We start from the raw sequence: 27435 nt of genomic DNA on the forward strand, positions 1-27435 counted from the left end.
AAAGAAACTGGTATTTTTCCTGTTATCAATTAAAGATCTCATGCCATAGAGGATTCTTCTTTTACTCCTCAACAGATTCAACCCATGGATGCCTGTAGCGGCTGTATAAACCAGAGACTGTTTTGACCAGACGTCAACTTATTCACTAAAAATAGACCTAGTCCACCAGAAGAGAGCGGTTTCATCTCTGAACCGAAGGTTTTGAAAGTCCTGTTGGTCCTTGCCAGTATAAAAAGGGACAGAGGACATCTTGTTCAACTGAGGTCGACGGGTTAAGAAGAAGAAGAAGAAGAAAGATAAAGATGGAAACTGCAAGATCCCTTCTTCTTCTTTTTCTATATGTGTCCCTCTACATTGGCGTTCTTGTTTCAACCATTAATGGCCTTCGACAAAGCGATTCTCTTAGAGCTTTCATAAAGATGAGGGACCCACTGTATGGGGTCACAGGTCCCCTCGATCTCACTAAGGAGCTACCCGATTTCAATCCAATTCTCATATCTCAACTGGGATGCAAAGAGAATGACAAGATACTAAGGCTACCTGGACAACCCAAAGATGTCAATTTCGGCCAATTTGGTGGATACATCACAGTCAACACTACTGTTGGTAGAGCTCTCTACTACTACTTCGTCGAAGCCGAAACAGATCCGGGTTCGAAGCCTCTTATTCTTTGGTTCAATGGAGGTACATTTCTTGAACACCAATGGTGATTTTGAATGAGATATCATGCATTTTACTAGCTTTTGAAAACAAGACAAAGATACTTAGATTTGATTATAACTCTGGATTATATAAAGATAATTAAATATCCTAATTATATGAAACCTTGATATCATGGAAGTAGGTTCTCTATAATGAATGAAGGCCGCCACAAAAAAATATATATATTTCTCCTTCTTGTTTTCTTTGTTCTTCCTTGTGTGAGAGGAGTTTGAATAGAGTTGTAATTCAACTACAGGTCCTGGTTGTTCTTCTCTTGGATATGGAGCTTTTGAGGAAATTGGTCCCTTTTTAGTTCGTAAAGAGAATCTCATTGAGAATCCATATTCATGGAACAAATGTGAGTTTACCATCTCTCTTCATTTTTTTTTAGAGTTCCATCTTCGTTAACATATTAATGAAACAATAAAGATTCTCCTAATCATCCATCTCATGAGGATTATCATCTTTTCAGTGGGGAACCTCTTGTTCATTGAATCACCAGCAGGTGTTGGCTTCTCTTACTCTACCTGGACAGAGGATTATTTTACAACTGGAGATAGCAGAACTACACAAGATGCATATACATTCTTGATTAATTGGTTAGAAAGGTTTCCAGAATACAAGAACAGAGATGTTTATATAACTGGAGAAAGCTATGCTGGTCACTATGTGCCTGAGCTTGCTTATACTATTCTTCGACAAAACAGCAAAGGCAGCAGAATCATTAATCTCAAGGGCATTGCTGTATGTGATTCTCTCTCTTTCTCTTTCAATTTATGTTACTCTAGGAGGAGTCCGAATCACCTCCCCATCAAGCAAGAGGTATGTCATCTCCCTCACCTTTCTCCACCACACAATAGGAGTAGCGCTCACATGAGATCCATTGGGGTCTAATACTTAGAGATGAGCCCAACTTCTATTGTGTGGTATAGAAAAATGAGGGGAGCACCTGCCACCTCTATTCCAACGGATAGAGGATCCAAACTCCTCCAAAAGAGAGGTTTCAAAGTACCTACAAATCTCTACATCAGCTTATTCACTTTTTGGGTGATCACAGATTGGAAACCCTAGTCTCACTGATAGTGAAGATGTAAACTACATTGGTGGTCAAGGATTTTTTGAGTATCTATGGAAGAAGAATCTCATCTCCGACGCGGCCTGGAATACAATCTCGACATCCTGTGATTTTAATGTTCCGCCCGAAAGGAGGAGTCACAGATGTGAAGTAGATGAAGTTGTGAATTACATTAGAACCCGCTCCAACATGGATTTGTATAACATTTATGCTCAGCAGTGCCAAGACCATAAACCCTTGCCCTCAGTAAGTACTTCAGAACCTGAAATTGAGTGACTTGTATTGTTGATTTTGAGTTGATCATGATCTTTCAAATTTTGTTTTCAGGGTCAGATTGAATCATCAAGTGATCCATGTATCCATGACCATGTTGAAAACTATTTAAATCGCCCGGAAGTTATGATGGCTTTACATGCCAAAGTCACCGGATTTGATGATGGTTACATGGAAGACCAGCCACCTTATAGAATAGTTGGTACATGGGATAGATGGCAAGGCTGCAGGTAACCAATATATTTTCATTTTATTTGGTGATCATCTTCAGCTTCAATTTAAACAACTCCACTAAGTATAATCAAAATTGCAGGGATATTTTGATAGATAAATGGCAAGACAGTCTCCCTTCCATATTACCAATCTTAGAGTACTTGAAATCGCATGGAATCCAAATTCTGATTTATAGGTAATCAAGAAGAAGATCTATCTCTACTTCATCTCATTGTTCTAAATTTACAATTCATTAATTGCTGTGTATGGAAGTTCTTAAGATTCATTACAAGATATCCAACCGTGGCTAACTATGGCTAATGTATGTTTGTGATGAAACCCAGTGGTGATTTGGATTCTGCTATTCCACATACTGCCACCAGAAATTCAATAAACAAGATGAAGCTCGCGGTGCAGAAAAAATGGCATCTTTGGGGCACCAATGAGGTAATGATATTCGTATACAAAGGATTTACGACATTATAATATAAAAATTTTAATTTGTTATGTGGATTACAGATTAGTGGATCTGTAATTACATACGAAGGCAATGTGACATTTGCTACTGTGAGAGGAGCTGGTCATGAAGTTACAATGAACCAGCCGAGAAGAGGACTTGATCTCATTCGAGCTTTTGTTGAAGAACGCGTACAACAACTTCCGAGGGCCGTTACCATGATGAACTTAGCACAAGAAGGGATTAACGAAGAAGATATTAATTGATTAACAATTAAGAGGACTGAGGAAGACAGATAATATGAACATATTCAGAAGAAAATAAAAATGCATGTACCAAGTGATCACTGACTCATTGACTCTCTCTTTGGATTTTGAAAGAGGGTAGGACCTATTTAGTCCAGTCAATATAGCTAGGTAGCCATCTTGGCATTCATTTAGATTTTACAACTCTCCTAGGGGAGGCTAATTTATGTATTATCTAGTAATTAAGAGATAAAGATATATCAACTTGTTGATTTATTTTAGAAATGTTGTAAAGTCTAAAGGAAGTCTTCAATATTGTTATGATAATTGTTCAGTACATTTAAATGTAAAACAAATTAACCCAAGATTTATAAATTTATGATTCTTTGTAAATCTTCTATACATAAGACGTATACCATCTCAAACAATAAACAACAAAGAGAGCCCATGCCACTCTAAACCTTTGAGTTGTCTTCTTCTCACTTGTTCTTCATCCTCTCTTCGATCTTCTTCTCAAATCCTAAACTAAACAAATTCCAAGAGTAGCACCATAGAGAGAAAGGTATTTGTGAAAATGCACAATAGAGTGGGAGGCAGCCCAAGGCTTCAACAGTGTGCACGGCTCCTTGGTGTTCGTGTTTATACAATGGAGCCCTTGACTTCTCATTTGGGTCAAGTTCTTAAGTCCTATCAGGCTATCATGTTACAAAACAAGAAGAGGAAAAGTGAAAATTGATTTAAGGGACAACTACCAATCCCCCTTGTATTAGTTTAATTACTACCTTTTCTCGTACATTTTAAAATTACTAATCCTACCTTCAATTTTTCCTGAAATTACTGGTGTCCTATACCATTAAGCTCCGTCAATTAATTAATTGTTGATGTGATGCATTTTAGTTTTTTAAAACCTAAAAGATAACCCTAAGGTTTGGTATTACTTAAACTTAACAATCTCTTTCCTTTTCTTTTTCTTTCCTTTTTTTTTTTTTTTTTTTTTTTTCTATGTAGAATTTAATAATCTTTTAATACCATTAAAATAAGAATGGCAGTAGTAATTTCACAAAGAGTAGATTTTTTTTTTCTTTGTTTTCTTTTTGGGAAAAGTAGAGTTCGATTAGTGATGAATAAGCTCAAGAGGTGGAAGGGGACATTAGTAATTATCCCTTTGTTTAATTATTTAAATATTCCATAAAAAATAATCAATAAATTATCTATTTGCAAATCCCTTATAGTTTTTTCTGTAATTAAATAACAAAACACTCCACTTTCAAATGATTGTTATATGGAACCTTGGACGTGATGGCTGGGGCACTCCATTGGCCAACTACAATTCATGGTACTCCCACAGACCATTAAGATAGGTTACATTAGTAATTATCCCCAATGACTCATATCCCCTACTATTACCTAATTCTGTTTAGGTTTTTTATCAAACATCTTACAACTTACAAGAGAATCACAATGAAATGAAACTTTTTAAGAAACAAGGACCCGCTTCTCAATATGATTCACTACAGAGATGATTTGAAGAAGGCAAAAGAGAGAGGACACCAAAGTGGACTAACTACTTAAAGAATTAACCAATACCAGCAAAATCATCTCCATGGCTGATGAATATCCAAAAACCTTCGACTCCATATTTTCTCTACCCAACCTATGATGCATGTGGGGTACCTCAAGGCCCTGGACTCAAAATGAGCTGAAATTCTTTTTTAATAGTATTTTTACAATTTTACTATTTTCATTTTATCTCTGTTTTCGGATTACTTGGAACCCTATAAAACTGTGTTTTGTGCCTCTTTTGCAAGTAGCTGAATATTATTGTTCTTGTCAAGCATTTTTGAGAGAGTAGTTCTCTTTACCAATTCAATTTTTTATTTAACCTCATTTTGTTGTTGTTGTTTGGCATCAGTCTGCCCCCTCCACCTGTACAACTACAGTCACACAGTCTATCCATGTCAGGCAAGAACAATGTGAGTCCCTACACTCATATGAGTGTGGTTATATGAGTGAAGGGGCCAGAGAAAATCTCCACTAAAAACCTTGAAGTCATCTTAAGTTGAGTTCGAGTCAATCTAAGCATTTTAATAAAAATAAAAATAAAAATAAAAATAAAAATAAAAGAAAAATCAATCCAATTATCAAAGGCATTTGGCATACAAAACCTCCATAAACTGCACTTTTAAGCACGAATGAACTTCTCCAAGCTTCTTGGCATCTCAATGGTTTAGGACCCCCCCCTTGCCGGTTCGGGGGGGGTGATGAGAAAGAACTGCAAGCACCAAGTTTAGCCCTCGTTTAATGAGAATGCAGCAACTATTCTTACCCCAAACGGATTTAAAATTAGAAAGTTACAGCCAAGAAATTAACAAGTCCAGGGAGTAAACTGCAAATTTTTTGATTCATTTTTTAATATAGTGAATATTTGAAGTCCTACTTGCACCTCCCCACGTCGCCCCCACGTATTTAAGTAGTCGGTTAAAATTCTTACCCGAAACGGATTTAAAATTAGACAGTTACAGCCAAGGAAAACAAGTCCAGGGAGTAAATTGCAAATTTTTTGATTCATTTTTTAATAATATAGTGAACATTTGAAGTCCTACTTATTGCATCCTCTTGACCCTTCCACAACTTTTGTTAATTATTACAATGCCCATCCGCATTTTTAAGTTTTCTTGTAAACTCTTTTCTTCATATTTCTCTATAACATAAGCCTCCTGATAAATAAAATACCTCTAAAAGCTAACCTTAAAGAAAAACTTCAGCTTTATGGCAGGCATGGAAACCTTGCCTTGCCTAAGCAACAATCCAGCCAGCTCTTGTGCCCCATCTGCCCTATGTATAGGGCCTCTTGGGGCCTATTGCACCCTATGTGCAACTTCCTATGCTCTTGCTGCCAAATCTGCCCATGGTTGGTGGCATAGCTACTCCTTCAAAAGTTAATGTAGTGTTAGTATTTTGCATATCACTCAATAGATGTCATTTCCATGCCATGTCATGATATTACCTTCATATCACCTCATCAAATCTAGAGAAAATTACAAAAATATCCCTTGATGATGAAAATACAACTATGTAGATGTCATCTGATGCACTTCCCACTCATCTTAAGCACTTTGTCAACAATAACAATCGGTTTCGCCAAAGTTCAGTAGGACATGCAGTTAATAACTGCCCCCTTGGTTCCACATTGGAACCAATTAAGAAAGCCCAAGTGTGTAAACTGAACTGAATACTTGTATAAACATTTCAATCACACAAATAAATTATCATCTTATGAAAAACAATTTATCACAAATCTTTCTATAGAATACTAATCCAAAATTTTTTATTTGAACATACACCAACATTATAACTAATATATCCTGCACTTCATAGTGGATATATAATATCTACAACTGACGTAAATAATTAAATAAATTAGATTATGGGGCAAGACACTTATTTTTTGGTGAAATTCTTTGTCAATACATGAAAATGTATATGTTAACATTTGCATCATGTTCCCACTATGACTAGGACTGTACAATCAAAGTCACAGTCGTGACTATCATTCTAAGTAAATCTTATGAACACACTTCGTTCGAAAGTTTATACCATTTTTGAACAAACAGTTCGAAAGTTTATATCGTATGTAAATAATTAACTTAAAATTTAAATCAAAATTTTTGTAAATGGTTTGGCTCAAACCGAATCTTATGAACAGATCAATCCAACTTTCTCCCAGTTGTAAATTTGAATTCAACTTACAAGAAAAGAAAGAAGAAATCAAAATTTTGATTTCTAAAAATAGGCCTAGCCACCTTCAGTCTTGACCATCTTATGCATAACAGATCCGTCTTATTCTCAACCAAAGATTTTGCCACTGCCGTTCGTCCATGCAATTATAAAAGGCGAGAGAGGTCCTTGATCAACTCAGGTCGTGGGGAAGAGAAAAGGAGAGTTAGAAGGATAAAAATGAAGACTACCGGAATTTCTGTTGTTCCTCTTTTTCTGTCTGTGTCACTGTTCCTTTTTGGCTTTCTTGTATCGACCAGCAATGGCAGTCGACAAGGCAATGCTTTTCAAGTTTTGGCGAAGTACAAGGCCACTGAGGACGTGAACACAACCCACGACCTCACTCAGTTTCTACCCGGTTTCAATCCTGAGCTCATCTCTCAAGAGGGATCCAAAGAGAGCGACAAGATCTTGAAGTTGGCCGGGCAACCTAAAGCTGTGAGCTTTAACCAATATGGTGGATATATCACTGTCAACAAAACAGCCGGAAGAGCCCTTTACTACTACTTTGCCGAAGCCAAAACCATGAACAAGGAAAAGCCTCTCATCATCTGGTTTAATGGAGGTATATTAATTTCTCGTTAGAAAATCCATGGGTTTTCTCAAAACCCTAATCTGAATCGATACAGAATATTAGAATAGAGAACTAAAAGATAGAGTGATTGAAGGACCTCATTATGAGAGTCCAGATCACCTCCCTTCAGGAGGAGAGAGGTATGTCATCTCCTAACGCTTTTTCATCATACATAGGATCCATTGGACACTCGTCTCTAATTCATTTTATTAGTACTCAGAGGTAAGCTCCACCCTTATTATATGGTGGAGAAGCATCAAGAGAGCACATACCTCTCCCCAAACGAGTAGAGGATCCAGACTTACATCATAATTATTTATAAAAGTAGTCCCAAACCCTAATCCACATCTACAATGAAGTGGTCTAGTCAATGAACTGAATGGTCATGCATTGGCTCAATGTATTAAGACCCTGTAAGCTATTAACCCCACTAAATAGTAATCTAACCCACATATTCTCTAAGATAAACCTAACAATTTCTTTCTTATTAATGAAGATTCTGAACACAAAATCCTGCATTTTGCTTTTACAAATTGTTTGTCTCTGTGTAGGTCCTGGTTGTTCTTCAATTGGATATGGAGCATTTGAAGAAATAGGTCCATTTCTTGTAAAGAATGAAAATCTCATTCAGAATCCATACTCATGGAACAAATGTGAGCTTACCATCTCTCTATTATTTTGAATGTAGTTCATCTTCATTATTGTAAAAATCAAACAATTAAGGGTTCCTAATCATTAATTTTGGTTGTGATCCAGTGGCAAACATCTTATTCATTGATTCACCAGCAGGAGTTGGATTCTCTTACTCTAACACAACATCAGATTACACTTCAACTGGAGACAGTAGAACTGCACAAGATGCTTATACATTCTTGATTAATTGGTTAGAAAGATTCCCAGAATACAAGAACTCAAGTGTTTATTTAGCTGGAGAAAGCTATGCTGGCCATTATGTGCCTCAGCTTGCTTATACCATTCTTCAACAAAACAACAACAACAATCATACAATCATCAATCTCCAGGGCATCTCTGTATGTACTCTTGTGTCCAAACCCTTTTAGTTATGTCAAATTCGGATCCTCACCGTCCAAGTCTCTCATCCATTCGGTCCATCGTCAGATGGACTACATGTGGATGAGGAGGATGGTAACCGTCGGATGCAAAGACTGAAATGGAATCAATCCATTTAGAAGAGGAATCCCACCTTTTGAAAATGGACTGATTCCATTCATCATTTGGAATCAATAGTTGCCATTCTCTCCATCCATGCATTGTCCATCTGATGGTCAGACAGACTAGATGGAGGAGAGGCTTGGACGGAGAGGATCTGGATTCTAGTTAAGTCTCCATGTCGAGTTATTTGCTTTCGAACTAACTTTGAAGTTGTTGCTGACAGATCGGAAACCCTGTTATCCATGATCTTGATGATCGCGGCATTGGAAGTCCATTTGGAACAATTGGAATGTATGAATTCTTGTGGAAGAACCTTCTCATCTCTGATGAAGCCTGGAATATAATCCAGAAAACCTGTGATTTCAGTGTTCCACCCCAAAACAGGACTGATGAATGTAACACCTATTTGCTTGTAAGTTACCTAAGAGTCGATGCCAACACAGATTTTTACAATATCTATGCTCCCAAGTGCTATCAAGACAAGAATATAACCGTGACCTCCGTAAGTAATTTAAGGTTCTTCTATGATTTGTTTTCCTAAGTGAATGGCTAATCTGAGTTGATGATCTTTCATTTCTGTTATCAGGGTCCAATTGGAGCAGAAGATCCATGTATCCACGATCGAATTAGAGACTATTTGAATCGCCCAGAAGTTGTAATAGCTTTGAATGCAAAAATAACCAGATTTGAAGGTTTCCAAAGCGCTGAAGATCGTGGTGCAACAGTTGATAGTTGGGATGACTGGGGAGGCTGCAGGTACCTTCATATACTTTCATTTTATTTGGCGATCATCAGCTTCAACTTAAAAAACTCAACCAAGGAAACTGAGAGCTGAAAAAAAAATTTACAGGGAAGTTTTCAGTCGAACTTGGCAAGACAGTACTTCTAGCATCTTACCAATCTTGAAGCACCTGAAATTGTATGGAATCCCAATTCTGATTTATAGGTAAGAAGATCAAGCTTCCTCTACAGCATCTCATTGTTTTAAGTAAAACCCTAATTTCTTACCATGGCTATGGTATATGTTTAAATGCAGTGGAGATTTGGATTCTGTTGTTGCATATACCGCCACCAGAAATTCAATAAGGAGGTTGGGAATACCTGTGCGAAAAAAATGGTATCTCTGGGGAACCAAAGAGGTAAGAAGGAAATTGGAGTTTAAGTTGATGTTCTTCATCTACTCAATCTTTTTTCTAATTTGTAATGTTGATTACAGGCTGATGGATCTGTAGTTATGTATGACGGCATAACATTGGCTACTGTACGAGGAGCTGGTCATGAGGTTCCGATGAACCAACCACGAAGAATGTTTAAACTAATTCAGACTTTTCTTGGAAGGCAAATACTTCCAAGACCCAAAATTAACGAGGATATCTCATATCTTAGAATCAGGAACACAGATGATGTTGATTAATTAATGTTTAGTGGTAATAGAAGAAGAAAAATATGACAAAACAAACGCATGTACCAAATGAAATTGTCTCTCTTTTGATTTTTCTTCTTAAAAGAGGGTATCACTTGTTTAGTCTAACCGAGAAACGTAGCCATCTTGACATTGTTTTAGAATTTACAACTCTTCCTGAGGAGGTTAATCTATGTATTAATTTGAATTTTCATAGGTTAACAAGTCTATTATTCACTGGTATTTGTTGTTTTTCTTTTTCCTTTTGGTAAAAATAACTTTTATTCACAAGCACAAGTGCATGACCGATACAAGATAGGGCCTTCGAGTCAACATGATTCAGAGCCACTGAGATGACAAAGGCCACTCAATCCGAGAGCTTGGAATCCATTGGTGTTGCCTTCTGTGTACACTTCCTTACCTGCCAATAAACTTCGCTAGGTCTTATCAACTCGAATTTGTTATTTCTTCTTTAATATGAGAGTCAAACTCATGATTTTTTCACTAAGAGGTTTTGATCATTACTAACTGACAACCTTGTGACGGTGGTAATCTAAGTCATTTCAAGATTTAATTTTTTCTTATTATCAATGGATGGATAGAAAGAGGAATTACATTTTTTCCATCACCATCATGATGCCACAACCACGTCTCCTGCGTCTGTAAATTAATCCACCACTTATCATTTTTTGAATAGATTTTGATATGACATCTGTATACTTACTACATGAAGTTAATCTGAATTGTGGGTCAGAGAATTTTTTTTTTTTTTTTCCTTTTAGTTTGACATTATCTAGAGTAGCGTACGTCTACTTGACTACATCCTTAAGGTAGCTTTAATATAACCTAAAGAGTTTTTTTATGACACCCCCTTATGTGGGTCCCAAATTTATGACTATCCCCTTAAATGTTCTAAATCCCCCCCCCCCTTACTTAAATTCAAATATTGCAGCTTACCCCTCTTAACGGTCAAGCCTGTTAATTTTGAGTTGTAAATTGTCCAATATACCCTAATTACTTTGTTAAGACAAAATTACCTTTTCACTCACTTAAATTACTCAACCCTAAGTGGGTGAAGTGATTCTCCCTTCACCCATCTTTTTCCCACTTTTTTTTTCCCAACTTTCCTACAAAGTCCCACCAAATATGTAGGGTTTTAAAATGGCATGGGGGTGGGAAAGCTGGGCTGCCACATCAACAGACAAATTTCCCACTTTCCCACCCCAAGCAACCAAACAATCTACCATTTTGGGATTTAAAGGAAAAGTGAAAATTTTACACTTTTTTCAAGAATTTTCCCACACATTTTTTCCCATCCCACCTTTATTCCAACAAACAAACGCAGCCTAAAGGAATCAGATTCTTTTGATTGGAACAAAATCTTAAAAATGCTTGCCAAATAGGTTTCATTCAAGCCAGACTTGTACTAAAGCTGTAAAATGTATGTTATGCATGCAAGTCTTTCCACCCTCCAATTGAACCAGATATATGCCAACTCCTGGTTCAATGCTGGTCCGGTCGAATAGTAGTGGTCCAAATTCCACATCAAAAGGAGCCTAGTGGGAGATGCCTTTGATGATACCAGGCATTTTCGCACAACCCAGTGCATATAAATTGTCGAAAAGGATTCATTAACATATATGATATACTACCACCTTAGCCTCACTTTTCATTGGCAATCTCCCAACACCATCATCACCTCTGTCTCCCGCTTTCTCTCTATCTGTTTCGAAGTGGTTATAGTAAATACCATTACAACTACAACTTCTCTTATTCCAGCTCTCACTGTTCCTTCTTCTCCATCTCCACGAAAAGGAAAACACCTACCTCCAGAACCTAACCCTCTCTCTCTCTCTCTGTTGATCTGTCACAAACGATGAAACCAGAGGAAGTGATACTACAGAGGAACAGCAGCAGCTGTAGAAGCAGCAGAAAGATCCTACCAGCAAACTATGTCAGATCAACACCACTCACACCTAACACCGTCGACGGCGCATCAGAAGGGCCGGTTCTCCAGAAATACGGCGGCGCTGCCGTATCACTTACTCGCCCAAACAAACCCAGAAACGTTGCAGTAGCAATCCGTTCGCTCCTCGGCCTTATCTCACTCCCTTCCATATTCCCAGGCACTGTCACGTGTCGGTGGCTGAACATCCCATCCCGTTTCTCTCCGACACCGTCACTCGGCCGTAAAGTCACCGGAACACTGTTCGGAAACAAGAAAGGCCACGTCAGCTTCGTGGTTCAAGAGGATCCCCGGTCTGAACCGGTTATACTACTCGAACTAGCGATGTCCACGTCAGCCCTAGTGAAGGAAATGTCATCGGGACTTGTCAGGATTGCGCTCGAATGCGAGAAGGCTTCGAACGGTGGAAGGTCGTCGTCGACGACGTCGGTGAAGCTGTTTCAAGAGCCCATGTGGACCATGTACTGCAACGGTAGGAAATGCGGCTACGCTACCTCTCGCACGTGTGGAGAGTCAGATTGGCACGTGCTGAGTACGGTGCAGACTGTGTCGATTGGTGCAGGTGTGATTCCGGTAGAGAAGAGCAGGATTTTGGAAGGCGAGCTTATGTACATGAGAGCCAAGTTCGAACGAGTTGTGGGTAGTCGTGACTCGGAAGCCTTTTATATGATGAACCCGGATGGAACCGGTGGACCTGAACTCAGCATCTTCCTTCTCAGAATCTGATATCGAGGAGTGTAACACCATCATATAATATCGTCTTCTCTGCTGTAGCAGCTCTTCCGATTCCACCACCTCTCTTCAAACCAAAACGAGTCGGAATCCGGCATGAACATAGTGATCAGTACGTGACTCAGTAATTTGTGAGTTGTAAGTTGTATTCCGATCTGCTATGAATAGTGACTGTCACCAATTATCATTATTATTATAAGGCATAGAATCACAAAGATTTTCTCTGTTTTCCCTCTTAATTAACCACCAAGATTTACACCCGTGAGACTAAACACGGGTGACCATTGCACACGAGGCTTGCACTCGTGTATAACATAGAGAATTGAAACGAACGCACACACGAACCAGCAAATTGACGAGGGTGGAAAATGAGTAAGAGGATTCCTGTTGCCAAGCACGCGTGCATGGATCCCACGCTAACCAATATTTTTTTGTAAAATCACCAAACAGTCCAACAATGAAGGTGAAAAAGGCCATTCATGCGGGGGTGTTTTAGGTAATTCATACGAACTGTATCAATCGATTCAATCCAAACACTGGTTATGACCACGCGTGAAATCTAAAACCCGCATGCTTTGGGGTTTGCACCAAGTGTGGGAATGGAGAGTTTCTCCCACGGCGGGAGACAAAAGCATAGGAAAGTCATGAATCATAATCGATAGCTTTGATTTTTCTCTATTATTCTAAAGCTATCTTTGTTGATGTGAACATGAAAAGTTCACGATGGCTTAGCGTGCGGTGCGGTTCATATGATTTCACAGTGACGAATAAGGAGAAGATTTCAATGGTGGTTGGGAATCCAAAGAAGAATTTCGCGATATCCAATGATGGGATCTGTTTCTTTAGATTAATAATGTTTGGATATAGGGATTCTGTATAATTTTCTACTTGTATATTTGTTTTTGGAGTATACGCCCATACGTGCATGGGGGTTGCAAAATCTCCTGCATGTGCCTTCCTTTGCATCATCTACGGTGAAGAAGGAACTTCTTCAACCAAAAAAAAAAAAAAGAGAATCTAAATTCCACTAAAACCATGTTTATATTGCAATGGCAAGGTGAGAAGAAAAAAATTTTGAAGAAATGGCGGGAGCGAAAGAGGATAATTTCATAGGTCATTTTCTACAAGGTCCTTTACATGAGGACCTCATCTAGGGTTTCTTTCTTGTTTCCACCCATATAGGGCCCATGTTTTGGGGGAAAATGGTCACTTTCTTGGGTAGTCCATTCCATCTTCATTTAGATTCTATCTTCACTTTAATCATAGATCATAATAAGTCTTTTCACAAATTGTACACTTGTAGAGAACCCTAATTACTGATTAGACATAGAAACAATTTCAAGGTATTCACGGGTAGAACAGAAGAAATTTCACTATGTAATGGAAGAAGATTATCAAAAATGTCAACATTGTATTTGTCTCACTAGTTGCTAATATCCAATCCGAAATGATACAGCCAGATACTCTCCGTCCTACACTTGACTATCAACCAGACAGGATAATTTCATAGGTCATTTTGTACGAGGTCCTTTACATGTGCACCTCACTCATCTAGGATTCCTTTCTTGTTTCCACCCTTATAGGGCCCATGTTTTGAAAAAAGATGGACACTTTCTTTGGTAGTCCATTCCATCTTCTTCTAGATTCTATCTTCACTTCAATCATAGTTTATTAATAAATTTTTCAAAAATTGTACACTTGTAGAGAACCCTAATTACCGATTAGACATAGAAACAGTTTCAAGGTATTCACAAGTGGAACTGAAGAAATTTCACTATGTAATGAAAGAAGATTATCAAAATATTCAATATCGTATTTGTCTCACTAGTAGCAAATATCACTATGTAATCCGAAATGATACAGCCAGATACTCTCCGTCTTGCACTACCTTTCATCTTGTTTGTTTGACCGTCAAATGGGTGACACACGGACTGGTTAAATTGCAAGCGTTGGATGGAGAGTTATCACATCTTTTGAAAACAGACTAATTCTTTTTCAAACATTTTTAAATGGACTGATTCAGTTTTAGCCTTTTCATCCAATAGTTGAAATCTCACATATCCACGCGTCGCCTATTTGCCGATTAAGAGGAACATAACAAAAGGCAATGTGAAATGGAGCGAAACCAAATTCCACTAAAACCATGTTTATGATGCATTGGAGAGGAGACCCCAAAAAATGGAGAGATGGGGGACCAAAAGAAAATAAATGTCATAGCTCATTTTCTACAAGGTCCTTGCATGCGCCCCCATATAGGGCTCTTTTCTTGTTTCCACCCACATAGGGCCCATGTTGTGGAAAAAATGGACACTTTCTTCAATAGCCCATTTCATCTTTTTTAGATTCTATCTTCACTTTAATCATAGTTCATAATAAATCATTCCACAAATTTGATTGAAAACAAATACATTTGATCCTTTCTCTCCTCTGGTTAACTCCTAGCAGCTTTATTTATTTATTAGTTATTGAGTTTTTTTTTTTTAATTACTTCCAGCATCATCATTTGATGTTTTGAAGATAACCCTAAGCAATATCTTATTCAATATTTGATGAGATTCTAGACAATACTATAGCTGTTCAACACCTTTGAAGTGACTTCCGAGTGAGACCAACAATAGAAGAAGATAGGGTTTTCTTATAATGGCTCCATATTCAACTTTCCACTAACCTTGTAATCGTATGAGTGGACATCTTTGCAAATCATAATAGTTTCCGGGGCCTAGAATATTAACACAAATGGTACTTCGAGGGAATTGATGGGAAGGAAGATCAAAATTATACACAGAAATGGGCTTTTGAAAGTGATTTTGGAAATCATTTTGGACCCGTTTCATATCCCACTCAAAAACAATTTTGGGTATTTCTTGCTTTTAAAAAAATAGAAAAATATTCTATAAAAAATGGCTTCATAAAAGTGTTTTGCTTCAAGTGATTTTTGAAATATAATTGAAACTTATGAAAATCTCTTCTTGAAGAAATAGTTTTGATGCAATAATTATTTGTTGTTAGAAATGTTTTGTTTAGGGACAGGAAATCTGTTGATAGTGTTTTCGATCTTAAAAGCAAGTTTGATCAAATGCCTAAAAAAATGTTCCTGCTTCTAGAAACAACCAAAACCGTTTTGAGTATTTTACAAGACAGAAACATTTGGTGGGTTGTACGGGTCTTTTAATTTCAACTGATCCATCTATGGCTGGGCCTTTTCTCAAATTTACTTGCTTCAAGGCCCAACCAAACCCCACGGGGGGGGGGGGGGGGGGGTTTTTTGGAGAGAATACAAACCCACCCCCCCCACAAAAAAAAAAAAAAAAAAAAAAAAAAATATATTAAAAAAAAAAAAAAGAAAAAAAAAAAAAAAAAAAAACAAAAAAAAAAAAAAAAAAAAAAAAAAAAAAAAAAAAAAAAAAAAAAAAAAAAAAAACCCCCGCGGGGGGCTGCCCCCCCCCCCCAGGGGGGGAAAAGGAGGAGGGTTGGTGCGTCAGTCACGGCACCGGAAAAATCTAGCCAAACCTTTTCATGGATTCGACCTTATATGATAAAAGCTATGCTAGGGCGTCCCGACAAAAGAAGCGACGCGCACACATGGCCCGGGTGTAGTGATAAGTGGGCAAGGGTTAGCAGGGCGCCCCCCGAGCGACGCGCGCATCGGCGCCCGGATGCGGTGATAAGTAGGCAAGAGTTCCCGCGCCGGGACGAGTCGGGTAAAGAAGCTAGTCCATAAGCATAAGCGTAGGATTAGATTGGCATCTTGGAACATAGGATCTCTAACCGGTAAGAGCTTAGAATTGATAGATGTTATGAGGAGAAGAAGGATTAATGTAGCTTGCATTCAAGAGACTAGATGGAGGGGTAAAAAGCCAAAGAGTTGGATGACTTTAAACTTTGGTATACTGGGAGAAAACAAATAAAAATGGAGTGGGTATAATAGTGGATAAAGATTTAAAAATGATGTGGTGGATGTTAAAAGAGTGGGTGATAGGATTATTGCTATCAAGCTTGTAATGGAGAAAGAGTTCAGAATATAATTTGTGCATATGCACCTCAAGTAGGACTAGATGAAAGTCTAAAGCTAGAATTTTGGGAAAATATGGGTGGATTACCGCAAGGAATTCGTCAAGGAGAAAAGATTATCATAGGAGGTGATTTAAATGGACATATTGGAAAAGATCAAAGAGGATATGAGAGTGTTCATGGAGGTTATGGTTTTGGAGAAAGGAATGACGAGGGGATTTCAATTTTGGATTTTGCTACCGCTTTTGATCTATCTATTATAAATACTTACTTCAAAAAGAGAGATGAGCATTTAATTACTTTCAAAAGTGGACAGCATAGAAGCCAAATAGATTTCTTCCTAACTAGAAGGACGATAGATTGTTGTGCAAGGATTGCAAGGTGATACCGGGGAAAGCTTAACGCACAACATAGACTTGTGGTCTTGGATATGTGCTTAGTCCCAAGAACATATAAAAGGTCCAAGGTAAACTATCCCGAATAAGATGGTGGAATTTGAAAGGAGAGTACTCTAAATCCTTCGTTAATGAAGTAGTCAAACAAGGAAAATGGGATTTTAAAGGGGATACCAATGCAATGTGGAATGAGATGGCTATGTGTATTAAGAAAGTGGCTAAAGATGTTCTAGGTGAATCAAAAGGAAAGATCCATTCTTATAGAGAGACGTGGTGGTGGGATAGTGAGGTTCAAGCCGCCATTAGGAATAAAAAGCTAGTTTTAAGACATGGCAAAGAACTAAGGATGTTGAGGATCTTCAAAGGTATAGGTTAGATAGAAATGAAGCTAAGAAAATTGCGGGAAAAGCAAGGGAAAGGAAGTATGAAGAGTTATACAATAAGTTGGGCACAAAGGAAGGGGAAAATCTATGTATAAGATAGCTAAGATGAGGGATAGGAAGAGTAGAGATCTTGACCATGTTAGATGTATTAAAAATGGAGATGGTAAAGTATTAGTTTGTGAGGAGGATATTAAGAAAAGATGGGAAACCTATTTCTCTAGTTTACTAAATGAGCATTCTTCAAGCACTTATGGTTCGGACGATTACACTTTTCACCAAGGCACCGGTGTCCGAACTTATATTCGTAGAATTTCGATGTCCGAAGTAAAAGAAGCTTTAAGGAGGATGAAACTCGGCAAGACACAAGGTCCCGATGAAATCCCAATTGAAGTATGGAAGAGCTTAGGAACCCATGGACTAGTTTGGTTGACTAAGTTGTTTAATAAGATTATGAGCACAGGGAAAATGCCGATGATTGGAGGAGAAGTGTTGTGGTTCCAATTTACAAAAATAAAGGAGATATTCAAAGTTGTAATAACTATAGAGGCATTAAATTGATGAGCCATACGATGAAATTATGGGAGAGAATAATTGAAACCCGGTTGAGACACTTAACTATAGTTACGGAGAACCAATTTGGGTTTATGCCGGGAAGATCTACAACGGAGGCTATTTACTTAATTAGGAGACTTATGGAAAGGTATAGAGAATGTAGGAAAGACCTTCATATGGTATTTATTGATCTAGAAAAAGCTTATGATAGAGTCCCTAGAGCGTTAATTTGGCAAGTACTAGAGAAAAGAAGTGTTGCAAGTAAATATGTAGATATAGTTAAGGATATGTATGATGGTTCGGTGACTAGTGTTAGAACAAGTTGGGGGACAAAGTAATGAATTCCCGATAACAGTTGGGCACATCAAGGGTCAACTTTAAGCCCATATCTATTTGCACCGGTAATGGATGAATTAACCAAAGACATTCAAGATGAGGCCCCCGGTGTATGCTTTTACGGATGATATTGTGTTGATTGATGAGACCCAAGTGGGGATTAATACCAAATTAGAATCATGGAGAGTAGCTTTGGAATCAAAAGGCTTTAAACTTAGTAGATCGAAGACAGAATATCTAGTTTGTAACTTTAGTCATGATCGGCGATGATGAAGTGGTGATACTTGACGATAAAGAGATTCCCGGAGTGATTGTTTTAGGTACCTAGGTTCAATCATAAGTAAAAGAGGTGATTTAGAAGATGAGGTTTCCCAAAGAATTAAAATAGGGTGAATGAAGTGGAGAGGTGCATCCGGGTCTTATGTGATCGGCGTATTCCATTAAAGCTAAAGGAAAATTTTATAGGACCGTTGTCCGACCAGCTATGATGTACGGTGCAGAGTGTTGGGTGTTAAGAAGAATCATATAGATAAACTCAAGAGCAGAAATGAGGATGCTAAGATGGATGAGTGGCAAAACTAGGATGGATAAGATAAGAAACGATCATATTAGAGTTGGCCTGGGAGTTGCTCCTATAAGTGATAAGCTTAGAGAAAGTCGTTGAGGGGCACGGCCACGCCAACGGAGACCATAAATGCCCCTGCTCGGAGAAGTGATATAATCCATATGAAGGAACAGAAGAGCAGGGGAGACCCAAGATAACCTAGGAGAAGTGGTGAGAAAGGATATGATAGCAGGCCTGATCAGCAGGCCGAACGAACCGATTGGAGGGCAAGAATCCATATAGCCGACCCCATTTAGTTGGGAAAAGGCTTATTGTTGTTGTTGTTGTATAGTTAAACAAGGAAAAAGGTTGGGGGGGACAAAAAAAAAAACCCAAAAGAGAGAGGGGGGTGGGGGGGAGGGGAAAAATAAAAAAAAATCCGAAAGCGATAGGAATCACGTAACTACCATAATACCAACAAAAACAAAAATCCACCCTTTACGATCCAACGGCTGAGAATTATCCCAATTCGGCATTGGGCTTTGAGTGAACAACTAAAATGTTAAGTTGCACACTTGTACTTATTTTAACCCTAGCGGTGGTCCATTCATGGGTTGCCATTTTCAATTAAACGTTTTATTATTGCGTGTTTGGGTAGTCCCCAAACAAGCTTTATGTCGTTTTCCATGATGCCACTTTCCATGCTTTTGAACACCCTTTGATTGGTAACCTCTTGATAATTATATAATCACATTTTCTAATGCTTGAGATTTCTTGAGTCCTCTTTCCTTTTACATTATTGGGATAATAGTTAAGAAATTTTTATTATTCAACATCAAAACTCTCATGAGTCTGAGATTTCATATATCTAAGATATTTCAAATCTATAGATTTCAAATTTATGGAGTCATAATTTATAAAATTAACTGTTTGGTTAATCGAATATGTGGAATGAAATCTGTGAATTTATCTGTGATTTTTGTAAATGCACATATGTTTAGCATTTTTATAGTAGAGATTAAATATCTAGATTTCACCTTATACCCATAAATCTACGGATTCACGTTTTTAGTGTAAAAAGATGAATATTTAGATTTTATGAAATTAGAGATTTTCACAACCAAGTGGGTATAATTTTCACATTCATGAATCCATAGATTTGAAATCTCCTGGATTCATGTAACCAAACAGGCCCTTAGTATGTTATTCTTTTTATTTTATACTTAAAGTGATGATCTTATCATCCCTACATTGAATACGAAATACGAAGAGAAATCATACTTTCCAACTAATCTTAGTTCATTCTCAAAAAAAGAGAAGAGACTTTTCATATAGACAAAAGACAAATTTGTTATTGATAATTCTCGTTTAATTCAAAAAAATATATACATAATTAAAGAACTAATGACTCATGTTAAAGGTCAAAAAAAAGTAGGACTTTTATTAGGTCTATTTGTGACAAGAAAAATGACTATCTATTTTCTTTTAGATGAACGACACTTGTTCATAAATCACATCTAAAGGTTGAGGTAAGATTTAAAAGATAAAAATATATATTTTTTAATTTAATATCAATCTTTGGATGTGACTAATGGACAAATATCCTCCATCTAAAGAGAAATGGATCTTATCAGAAATAAACTTAATAAAATTTCAAAGAGAGTAAGGAAGGAATTCCAACTCCAATATGGTAAGGAATTCTGTCTTTTCTTTTCTTCAATCTGAAAAAGATTAGGAGACTTCTTTTTCTTGGAAGAGACTTAGATAGGGATGATTAAGTAAGGGTGTCAATTGCGTTCTAAAACCGTTTAACCGTACGGAACTGCACCGTCTAAAACCGCATAGTACTGTACCGTTCAAAATTCGGTACGGTATGTACCGAAATAGAATTTTTTCTGTAGGGTTCTGGTTTTAGGTATTCATACTGTTGGTATGTATCGAAACTGTACCGAATTGGTACCATACAAAATTAAGGAATATAAATGTGATTTTACGATTAAAACACTTTACCTTTATCCTATCCTTAATTCTCTGTTTCAGTTCTTCATTTCGTCCTTCACCTCTCTTCTTAGAATTACTTGCTTTGTCTCTACTAATATCAAATCCTATCAATTGTTTGATTGCAATTTCATTAGGATCTTAACAAACTAAAAACAAAAGTAGTTCGAGTTCATTTGTACTAAAATTGTACTGCACTAAATATTGTGTTTAAACCGTTTTCCTGCACCGATTTAATACCGAAACCGTATCGAACCATTTTTGCAAATACTGGAACCATATTGTATCGTGTAAAAAAAATACAGTACAGTTCTAATTTTTAGTATTTAAAGTTAGTACCGTACCAAATTATCGAAACTGTACCAATTAACACCTTATGATGATGAGGGGAGAAAAATAGAATCAATGAATTTTTTTTCTAGATACAACATTAGTACAATGGGGCATAGGAGTTAATTACAAAATATTTGATAAAAAATTAATATTACATTTAGACTTATAACAAAACGGAATATACCAATAGGATCCCAAGGCTCGCGGTTCATCACACGTCACTCATGTTGTCATGTGGTCATGTCTCGTGCAATAAATCGACACAAAGCTCTCTCCTCGTTTGGTGTCCATTGTAAATGAGAATCTTTCAGTGGGTCCCACATTTCTGTCCCATCCTTCAAATCCAGTAAAGAATCACTGGTCATGGTCATGGTCATAGTCGACATCATCACCATCATCATCATCCACATTCCACATTTGGAGCAATGCTGGACCATCCGGTTCAGTTGAAGGTTTGGTCCATTTCCAATTTGGTCAGCTCCCTAACTCGGTAACAACTCATCAGAAATTTAGGCCGAGAGCAACACTTGATCTTTCAAACGTTGAAGCGCCTTGGCACAGGAACCCTTGGTGTGGGCACAAGGGAGGCTTTGCCCGAACTTATATAGTCGATCTGCTCAGGAATCGTTCTATCAAAGAGCTTGCTCTCTGGGTGCTCAGCATAACACACATAGTAACAAGCAACACACGCGTGTGGTAATGCCATTCCAATTCGAGTCTGCAACAAATATGGCCGTACCCAAAAACCCTAGAATCAGTCTTTAAATATGAAAACCGGCAACTTTATAGAAATATAATTGCAAGTACTCACCAAAAGATAACCGATGAAGAATGCCAAGAGAGACACGGTAGCCGTGAAACTCCGATGAACCTTCCACGACCAAGTGGCAGTGACAAGGACACAGATGGAGCCGCTGCAAACTCCGGCCAAGAAACAAACCGCACTGGTTATATCCGAGTCAACTATGGCTTCCATCTCTTGCCTCTTAAACAATGCCCATGTATCTTGTGATGCACTCACAAATCCCTTCCCATACGCAGCTATCTGCATAAACACACATTATTTCAGTTTTCCGAACCCGGTCTGGTCGAACCGATCCAAAATGTTGAACCGACGAGTAACCCAAACATTGTCAACGAATTCTCAGAAATGTAAAACAGGGAAGAAAGACTAGAAAACACAGGAACAAATACCTGAACAAAGGCCCAGCCATTGCCGTAACTGAAGATGGTTTCCATGACACTAAGGCAGCAATGAGCGCAGGAGAACATGAATTCATCTTCACCTTCGAGCAAATTGAGACCTCGAGCTATGATTCTCAGAAATTCAATCGTAGGCACAAAAAAAGAACCCAAACAAGCACTTCCAAGGTTCTTTGACAGGGCTCTCTGAAAGCAAAATTGGGTGTTCGATTGCATTCCTCTCAGATAATACAGAGATATGACTCGACTCACAGTCATGTTAGCAACATTTCTCATGACCTCTGCAATCCAGGCTAAGCTCACAATCAGAGCAATTATGATTAATGGAGGTAAGTAGAAATTAAGAGCACCAATTATTGCAAATACCCAAACTGAAATCCACAGAAAACAGCCTCCAAGCATCCAGTAAGTGGGTCGACTCAGATCATGAAATTTTCCTGCTGGTGCGAGAGCTTTGGATAAAACTTTTCCACAGAACTCAGTTCTCTGGGAAACCCAGCAAGCATAGAGTCCACTTCCGATGGAAAAGCCAACAAGGGCCACACCAACTCCATCTGTGGAAGCCTTTTGGAAGACAAGAAGAACAGCTCCTGCAGCAAGAGAAGAACCAAAGGTGCTCCAGATTATGAATTTGACCATGAATTGAGGCCATGATCTGACTGTAATCTGCCATAAGAAGGCAAGAATGATGCTTAAAAGAGTTGCTCCTTCAACTTGAGGAAGCCAATACTTTAACATCCTTTTCTCAGCTCTGAAAGTCTTTCCATTTTCCAATAGCCCCTGAACTCCCTGGAACACAAGAAAACCCACTAACCCAAATACCGCAACTACGTGCAGGAGAAACACAAACAGAGATATCCGATTTGTGTAATGCCTCGAATTCAGATTTGGCAATCTATGCTGCTGCTGCTGCTGCTGCTCTAACTAAAAGAAGCCCCCAAAAAAAAGAAAAACCCAGAAACAATTAGAACCAATAACTTGACATTTCAAAAAAATTAAATCTATCTATATCTAATCTCACTTACTCCACGAGTTGAATGAAAGGGCTGTGAAGGAGGAGGAGGAGCTTCTGAAGCAGGTGGAACTTGCGAAGGATGTGGAACTTGTAAAGGAGTTGGGGCTTGAACACGAACAGGTCGAGCTCCTTGCATAACAATTCTCAAAGGGTTTGATGGGTTCAGATTCCGAAACTGAGAAGCTGTAAATTCCATCGGTGAAGGTTGTCGAACCACTTTTTCCTGAAAACCCAGATTTTCTTTCTCTGGTTCCTCTCCAACGCCATTATCTTTCTCTTCCTCCTCTTTAACACTTTCCAGTTTTCTCTCTGCAACTTCTTCTTTTTCTCCCTCCGTTGCCTAAGAAAACAAGAATATCTGCAACATAAATGAAAAGAAAAAACAACAAAGAACAAAGAAGGTTCAATCAGATTCCTAGATGTTCTTACAAGGTCAGCTGCGCCCATCTCTATTTTTAGAGTCTTCTCCGGCGGCGGTAGTCTCTGGTTAATTAGTTCCGTTTAGTCTATTTTCATACACAACTCATTTGTGTTAACAGCAAAATGCTCCGGAGCCTTTAAACCCCCAAGTCTTCTCTGTTCCTGTTTTGTTTTTTTTTCTTCCTTCTCTCTCTCTTGCAGAGATCTCTCTTACGTCGCCACACGTGAACCAATCCAGAGCGTTTTCTAAGCTGGCAAGGGTCCATTTTAATTGGACGGATTCGAATCAGATCAGGCTGAGGATGGGTCATCTTCAATCATCGGTTTGGTTCAATTCCGGGTTCAGATTGAACCCGTTTTCATGTTGGGATGATGATTCAGGAAACTTGGACCCATTTGATAAACAACTTCTGGTGATTTTTGTTTTGAGAAAAAATAAAAGTTGCCTAAAAACTGTTTGATAAAATTGTTTTGTTTCACACGTGGTGCGAAAGTTCATGATATATGAGCGAAGAGAGAAGGGATGAGAGGAAGTAAAATCGGCTTCAGCTTTAAGGGAGAGGCGATTTCGGCTCTGACCTTCAACATAGAGCTAATGACGGCAAATGAGAGAGCAGTGCTTCCGGTCAAGAGATCCAAAGTACTGGAAGATGTAAGCCAAGCACTCGTCGGGGAGATCGGAGTCGTAGCTAGACATCCAAGAGAGAACGGAATCGGATATGCTCTGAATGAGATTCTGCAGTAGAGTTTGTGGATTTGCTGTCGGCAAGGTTCAACGGCGATGAAGTTAAAGCAGTCGACAGAGAATTGCCCCATCCACAAAGAAGGAAGGAGCGACAGAGATCGGAAATTGAAGCAACGACGATGATGAGAAGAGCAATCAGTGGTTGTGCTTCTGTGTTCTTCCTTAATTTTATCTCAAATCTTTGATAATATAGCCGATATCTCTCTAGTTCACGATTCGCTTTTGGTTTCGATTCGCCATGAACCAAAACTAAAGAAATTTGGCGATATTGTGTACCATGGTTTCACGTGACTTGTGAAGCATAAATTGTAATTTATTAAAAATTCTAATTCAAGAAACAGTTTGATGCAGTGTTTCTCAAAGCAAAAGTTATGCACGTAGCTCGGGTTTTTGTGAAAGTGTTTAAAGAAAGTATTTATGGAATTTGACATTCTAAACATGACAACTCTAGTAAAACTTTGCTGATAATGTTTTCACTTCCAAAAGCAAGTTTTATTCAATGCTTAAAAAAGTGTGTATGCCTTTAGAAACAACCAAAATTGTTTCCAATGTTTTTCGAAATAGAAACACTTGATGGATTATCAAACCAAGTACTAACTTTGGGTTCAGGTTATTACCGATCTATAAACATAGTAGATCAATTTAGAACTTGTTTGATTACTCACCAACTATTTCTACTCTGAGCAACACTAGTGTTCTACATATTTCTGAAAGGAAAAATACATTTTCAAGAAATTTAATAAAACTTACTTCTGAAAGTAAAAACAATAAATTTGTTTTCTTAATTAAATTTCACGATTGTGATAAAAGTTACGAAATTTATCATTGCTATATCTAGAGTGCCAAATTTGATAAATATCCCTCCTAAAACTATTTCACTTAAATCTAACCCACATCATAAAAGTGTTTTTTGAAGAAAAAATTTTCATAAATTTAAATTTATGTTATAAAATTCATTTGAAACAAATCGATTTGATAGCAGTGATTTTTCTGCTTTTTGAAGTAAGAAAGATCAGAAATTGTTTTTAGTGGATTACCTGCGAATTTGGGTGTTGGGTTGTTTTCAATTTTGGATTTTGTTTTATTTAACTTATCCAATAAGACATTGGGATTTGGACCGATTAGACGGTTTGGTCCAATTTTGACCACCAATTGTCATACCGTTGCGTATACGAATAAGGATTGGGTTTTGATGATAAGGTAGGGATGAAAACGACATTTACCACAAGCTTTGTTGGCTTTAAAAACGCTGGCCGTGCAAGGAACTGCTTATTAATTGAAAAGTCACTATTAATTAGAGGCCAAATTCAAATTAAAGTAAGTGATTATTAACAAATGACGATTAATGCGAGTGGAGTTAGTTAAAGTTTTTTTTTTTTTTTTTTTTTGGTAAAGGAGTTATTTAAAGCTTGAACCTCGAAAACATTCTATATTTGAAATAATTTAAATTAAGTCAATTTTCATATTGACGTAATCCATAGTTGACCGTTGGGTTAGGTGGAAAGGGACTCCGGATTTGACCCGGCTGTCCTCCGAGTTGGGTTGCTGACTCGAAAACTCCTTTTGGTCAAAATAGGTTGTCTACTTTAACAATCCTAGAAGTATTTTTGGTGAAAAAAAATTCACGCCAAAAACAATTCTAGAATTGTTAGCTTCAAAATTTCTAGAATCAAGAATGATGCCAAACATATTAAGGACACATATCAATGCAGAATTGCTCTAGTGATAAGACCCACAATTCCTTGAAGATGTAGTTGAGGTGTACATAGGCTGGCCTAGATGAGCCGAGAAATATTTAAAATTAAGAATGATCACAAACATGCCGATGTAGAGTTGTTCTAGTGATAAGACTCATAACTCTTAGTGAAGAGGTTATGAGTTCAACTCTCGTCAAAGCGTCTCCCCTGAAGATGTAGTTGAGGTGTGCCTTGCACGCATGTTGGCTTGGATAAACATCAACGATATTGAGATTTTGGTTTCCGATCAATGATTCCATGACTTCGAGATTCTTTCTTATGTTATTTCAATCTTCTAGAAAAACAAATTGTAGAACCATAGAAACTTAGTGAGAGCAGAAGTGTAAGAAGAGGAGAATATGAACAAGAAAACGAAGACGTATTGCTGTCTTGGTGTCGATATAATTAAGGATAAAAAGAGATTAGAAAACTTCATTAAAAAAAAAAAAAAAAAAAATTGGAAAGATTGAAAAACATATGACCTATGATTAGTATATAGTCAAGCAGAACTGTTCTATTGGTTGAAACCAACACCTCTTAATGAAGAAGTCGTGGGTTTGATTCTCGCTGAGGCATATTAATATCCCATCAACGGACTTAATGAAGTCCATTTGAACAAAAAATAATAATAATAATAAATAAAAAATAATAATAATAATAATATAAAGGTTCCACATTGTTCATTATTTTCCTTGTGGAGCCTATACACTAATGTAGATAATACATTTCCCCAGCCGCCATGTTGATTATTTTCTCCTTCTCTCTCACTTGAAAACTGGGATCGGTTTGGCCTAATTTTTATTTCTCAAAAAAAATTGATTTTAATAACAAATTAGGGTTTGTTGGTTTATAATCATTGTATTACTATTATCTGCCTATCAGGGGAAAAACCTTCAAAAAGTCTTAACTTCCCTAATCATGCATGGTTTGAAGTTGAACTTATGGAAAATTAAAAAATTAGTATTTTTTTTAATAATTTAAACATGAATAATGCACATTTGCAATATTTTATAGAACTAAGTGACGGAAAAATTAATTATATATATAAACATCAATGATTCAATCTATTCTATGAACAAGTTTAATTAAACCTTATCATCTATATTATATGGTGGTAGTTCTTTCAGATGTTAGCATGTAATAATCTCCAATTACACTCCATTCTTAGCCATGAC

The 27435-nt window shown here is 37.5% G+C and overlaps 4 protein-coding genes across 4 annotated transcripts; 3 read left to right on the top strand and 1 right to left on the bottom strand.

The window, feature by feature from the left end:
- The first annotated feature begins 302 nt into the window (after positions 1-302).
- On the top strand, positions 303-2986 carry LOC149001874 (serine carboxypeptidase-like 26). Its single transcript, XM_089138600.1, has 8 exons — positions 303-684; positions 959-1060; positions 1175-1446; positions 1760-2023; positions 2105-2280; positions 2364-2459; positions 2608-2710; positions 2783-2986. The coding sequence occupies exons 1-8, from the start codon at positions 303-305 to the stop codon at positions 2984-2986; spliced, it is 1599 nt and encodes a 532-aa protein (XP_088994726.1).
- Positions 2987-6922: 3936 nt separating this feature from the next.
- Positions 6923-9903, top strand: LOC149001875 (serine carboxypeptidase-like 26). The gene is made up of 8 exons (XM_089138602.1): positions 6923-7307; positions 7868-7969; positions 8073-8347; positions 8713-8991; positions 9076-9245; positions 9340-9435; positions 9526-9628; positions 9706-9903. The coding sequence occupies exons 1-8, from the start codon at positions 6923-6925 to the stop codon at positions 9901-9903; spliced, it is 1608 nt and encodes a 535-aa protein (XP_088994728.1).
- Positions 9904-11557: 1654 nt separating this feature from the next.
- LOC149001876 (protein MIZU-KUSSEI 1-like) lies at positions 11558-12941 on the top strand. The gene has a single exon (XM_089137703.1). The coding sequence runs from the start codon at positions 11768-11770 to the stop codon at positions 12581-12583; it is 816 nt and encodes a 271-aa protein (XP_088993829.1). The 5' UTR covers positions 11558-11767; the 3' UTR covers positions 12584-12941.
- Positions 12942-21207: 8266 nt separating this feature from the next.
- On the bottom strand, positions 21208-24007 carry LOC149001877 (uncharacterized). Its single transcript, XM_089138514.1, has 5 exons — positions 23789-24007; positions 23370-23699; positions 22336-23268; positions 21953-22186; positions 21208-21859 (listed from the first exon to the last, which is right to left on the bottom strand). Exons 1-5 carry the CDS (start codon positions 23804-23806, stop codon positions 21677-21679), a joined length of 1698 nt encoding a protein of 565 aa, XP_088994640.1. The 5' UTR covers positions 23807-24007; the 3' UTR covers positions 21208-21676.
- Positions 24008-27435: the final 3428 nt, after the last annotated feature.

The sequence above is a fragment of the Hakea prostrata genome, chromosome 10 (genome assembly GCF_041222555.1).
Source record: "Hakea prostrata isolate BN-2017 chromosome 10, UWA_Hpros_2, whole genome shotgun sequence".
Taxonomy (NCBI): Eukaryota; Viridiplantae; Streptophyta; class Magnoliopsida; order Proteales; family Proteaceae; genus Hakea; species Hakea prostrata.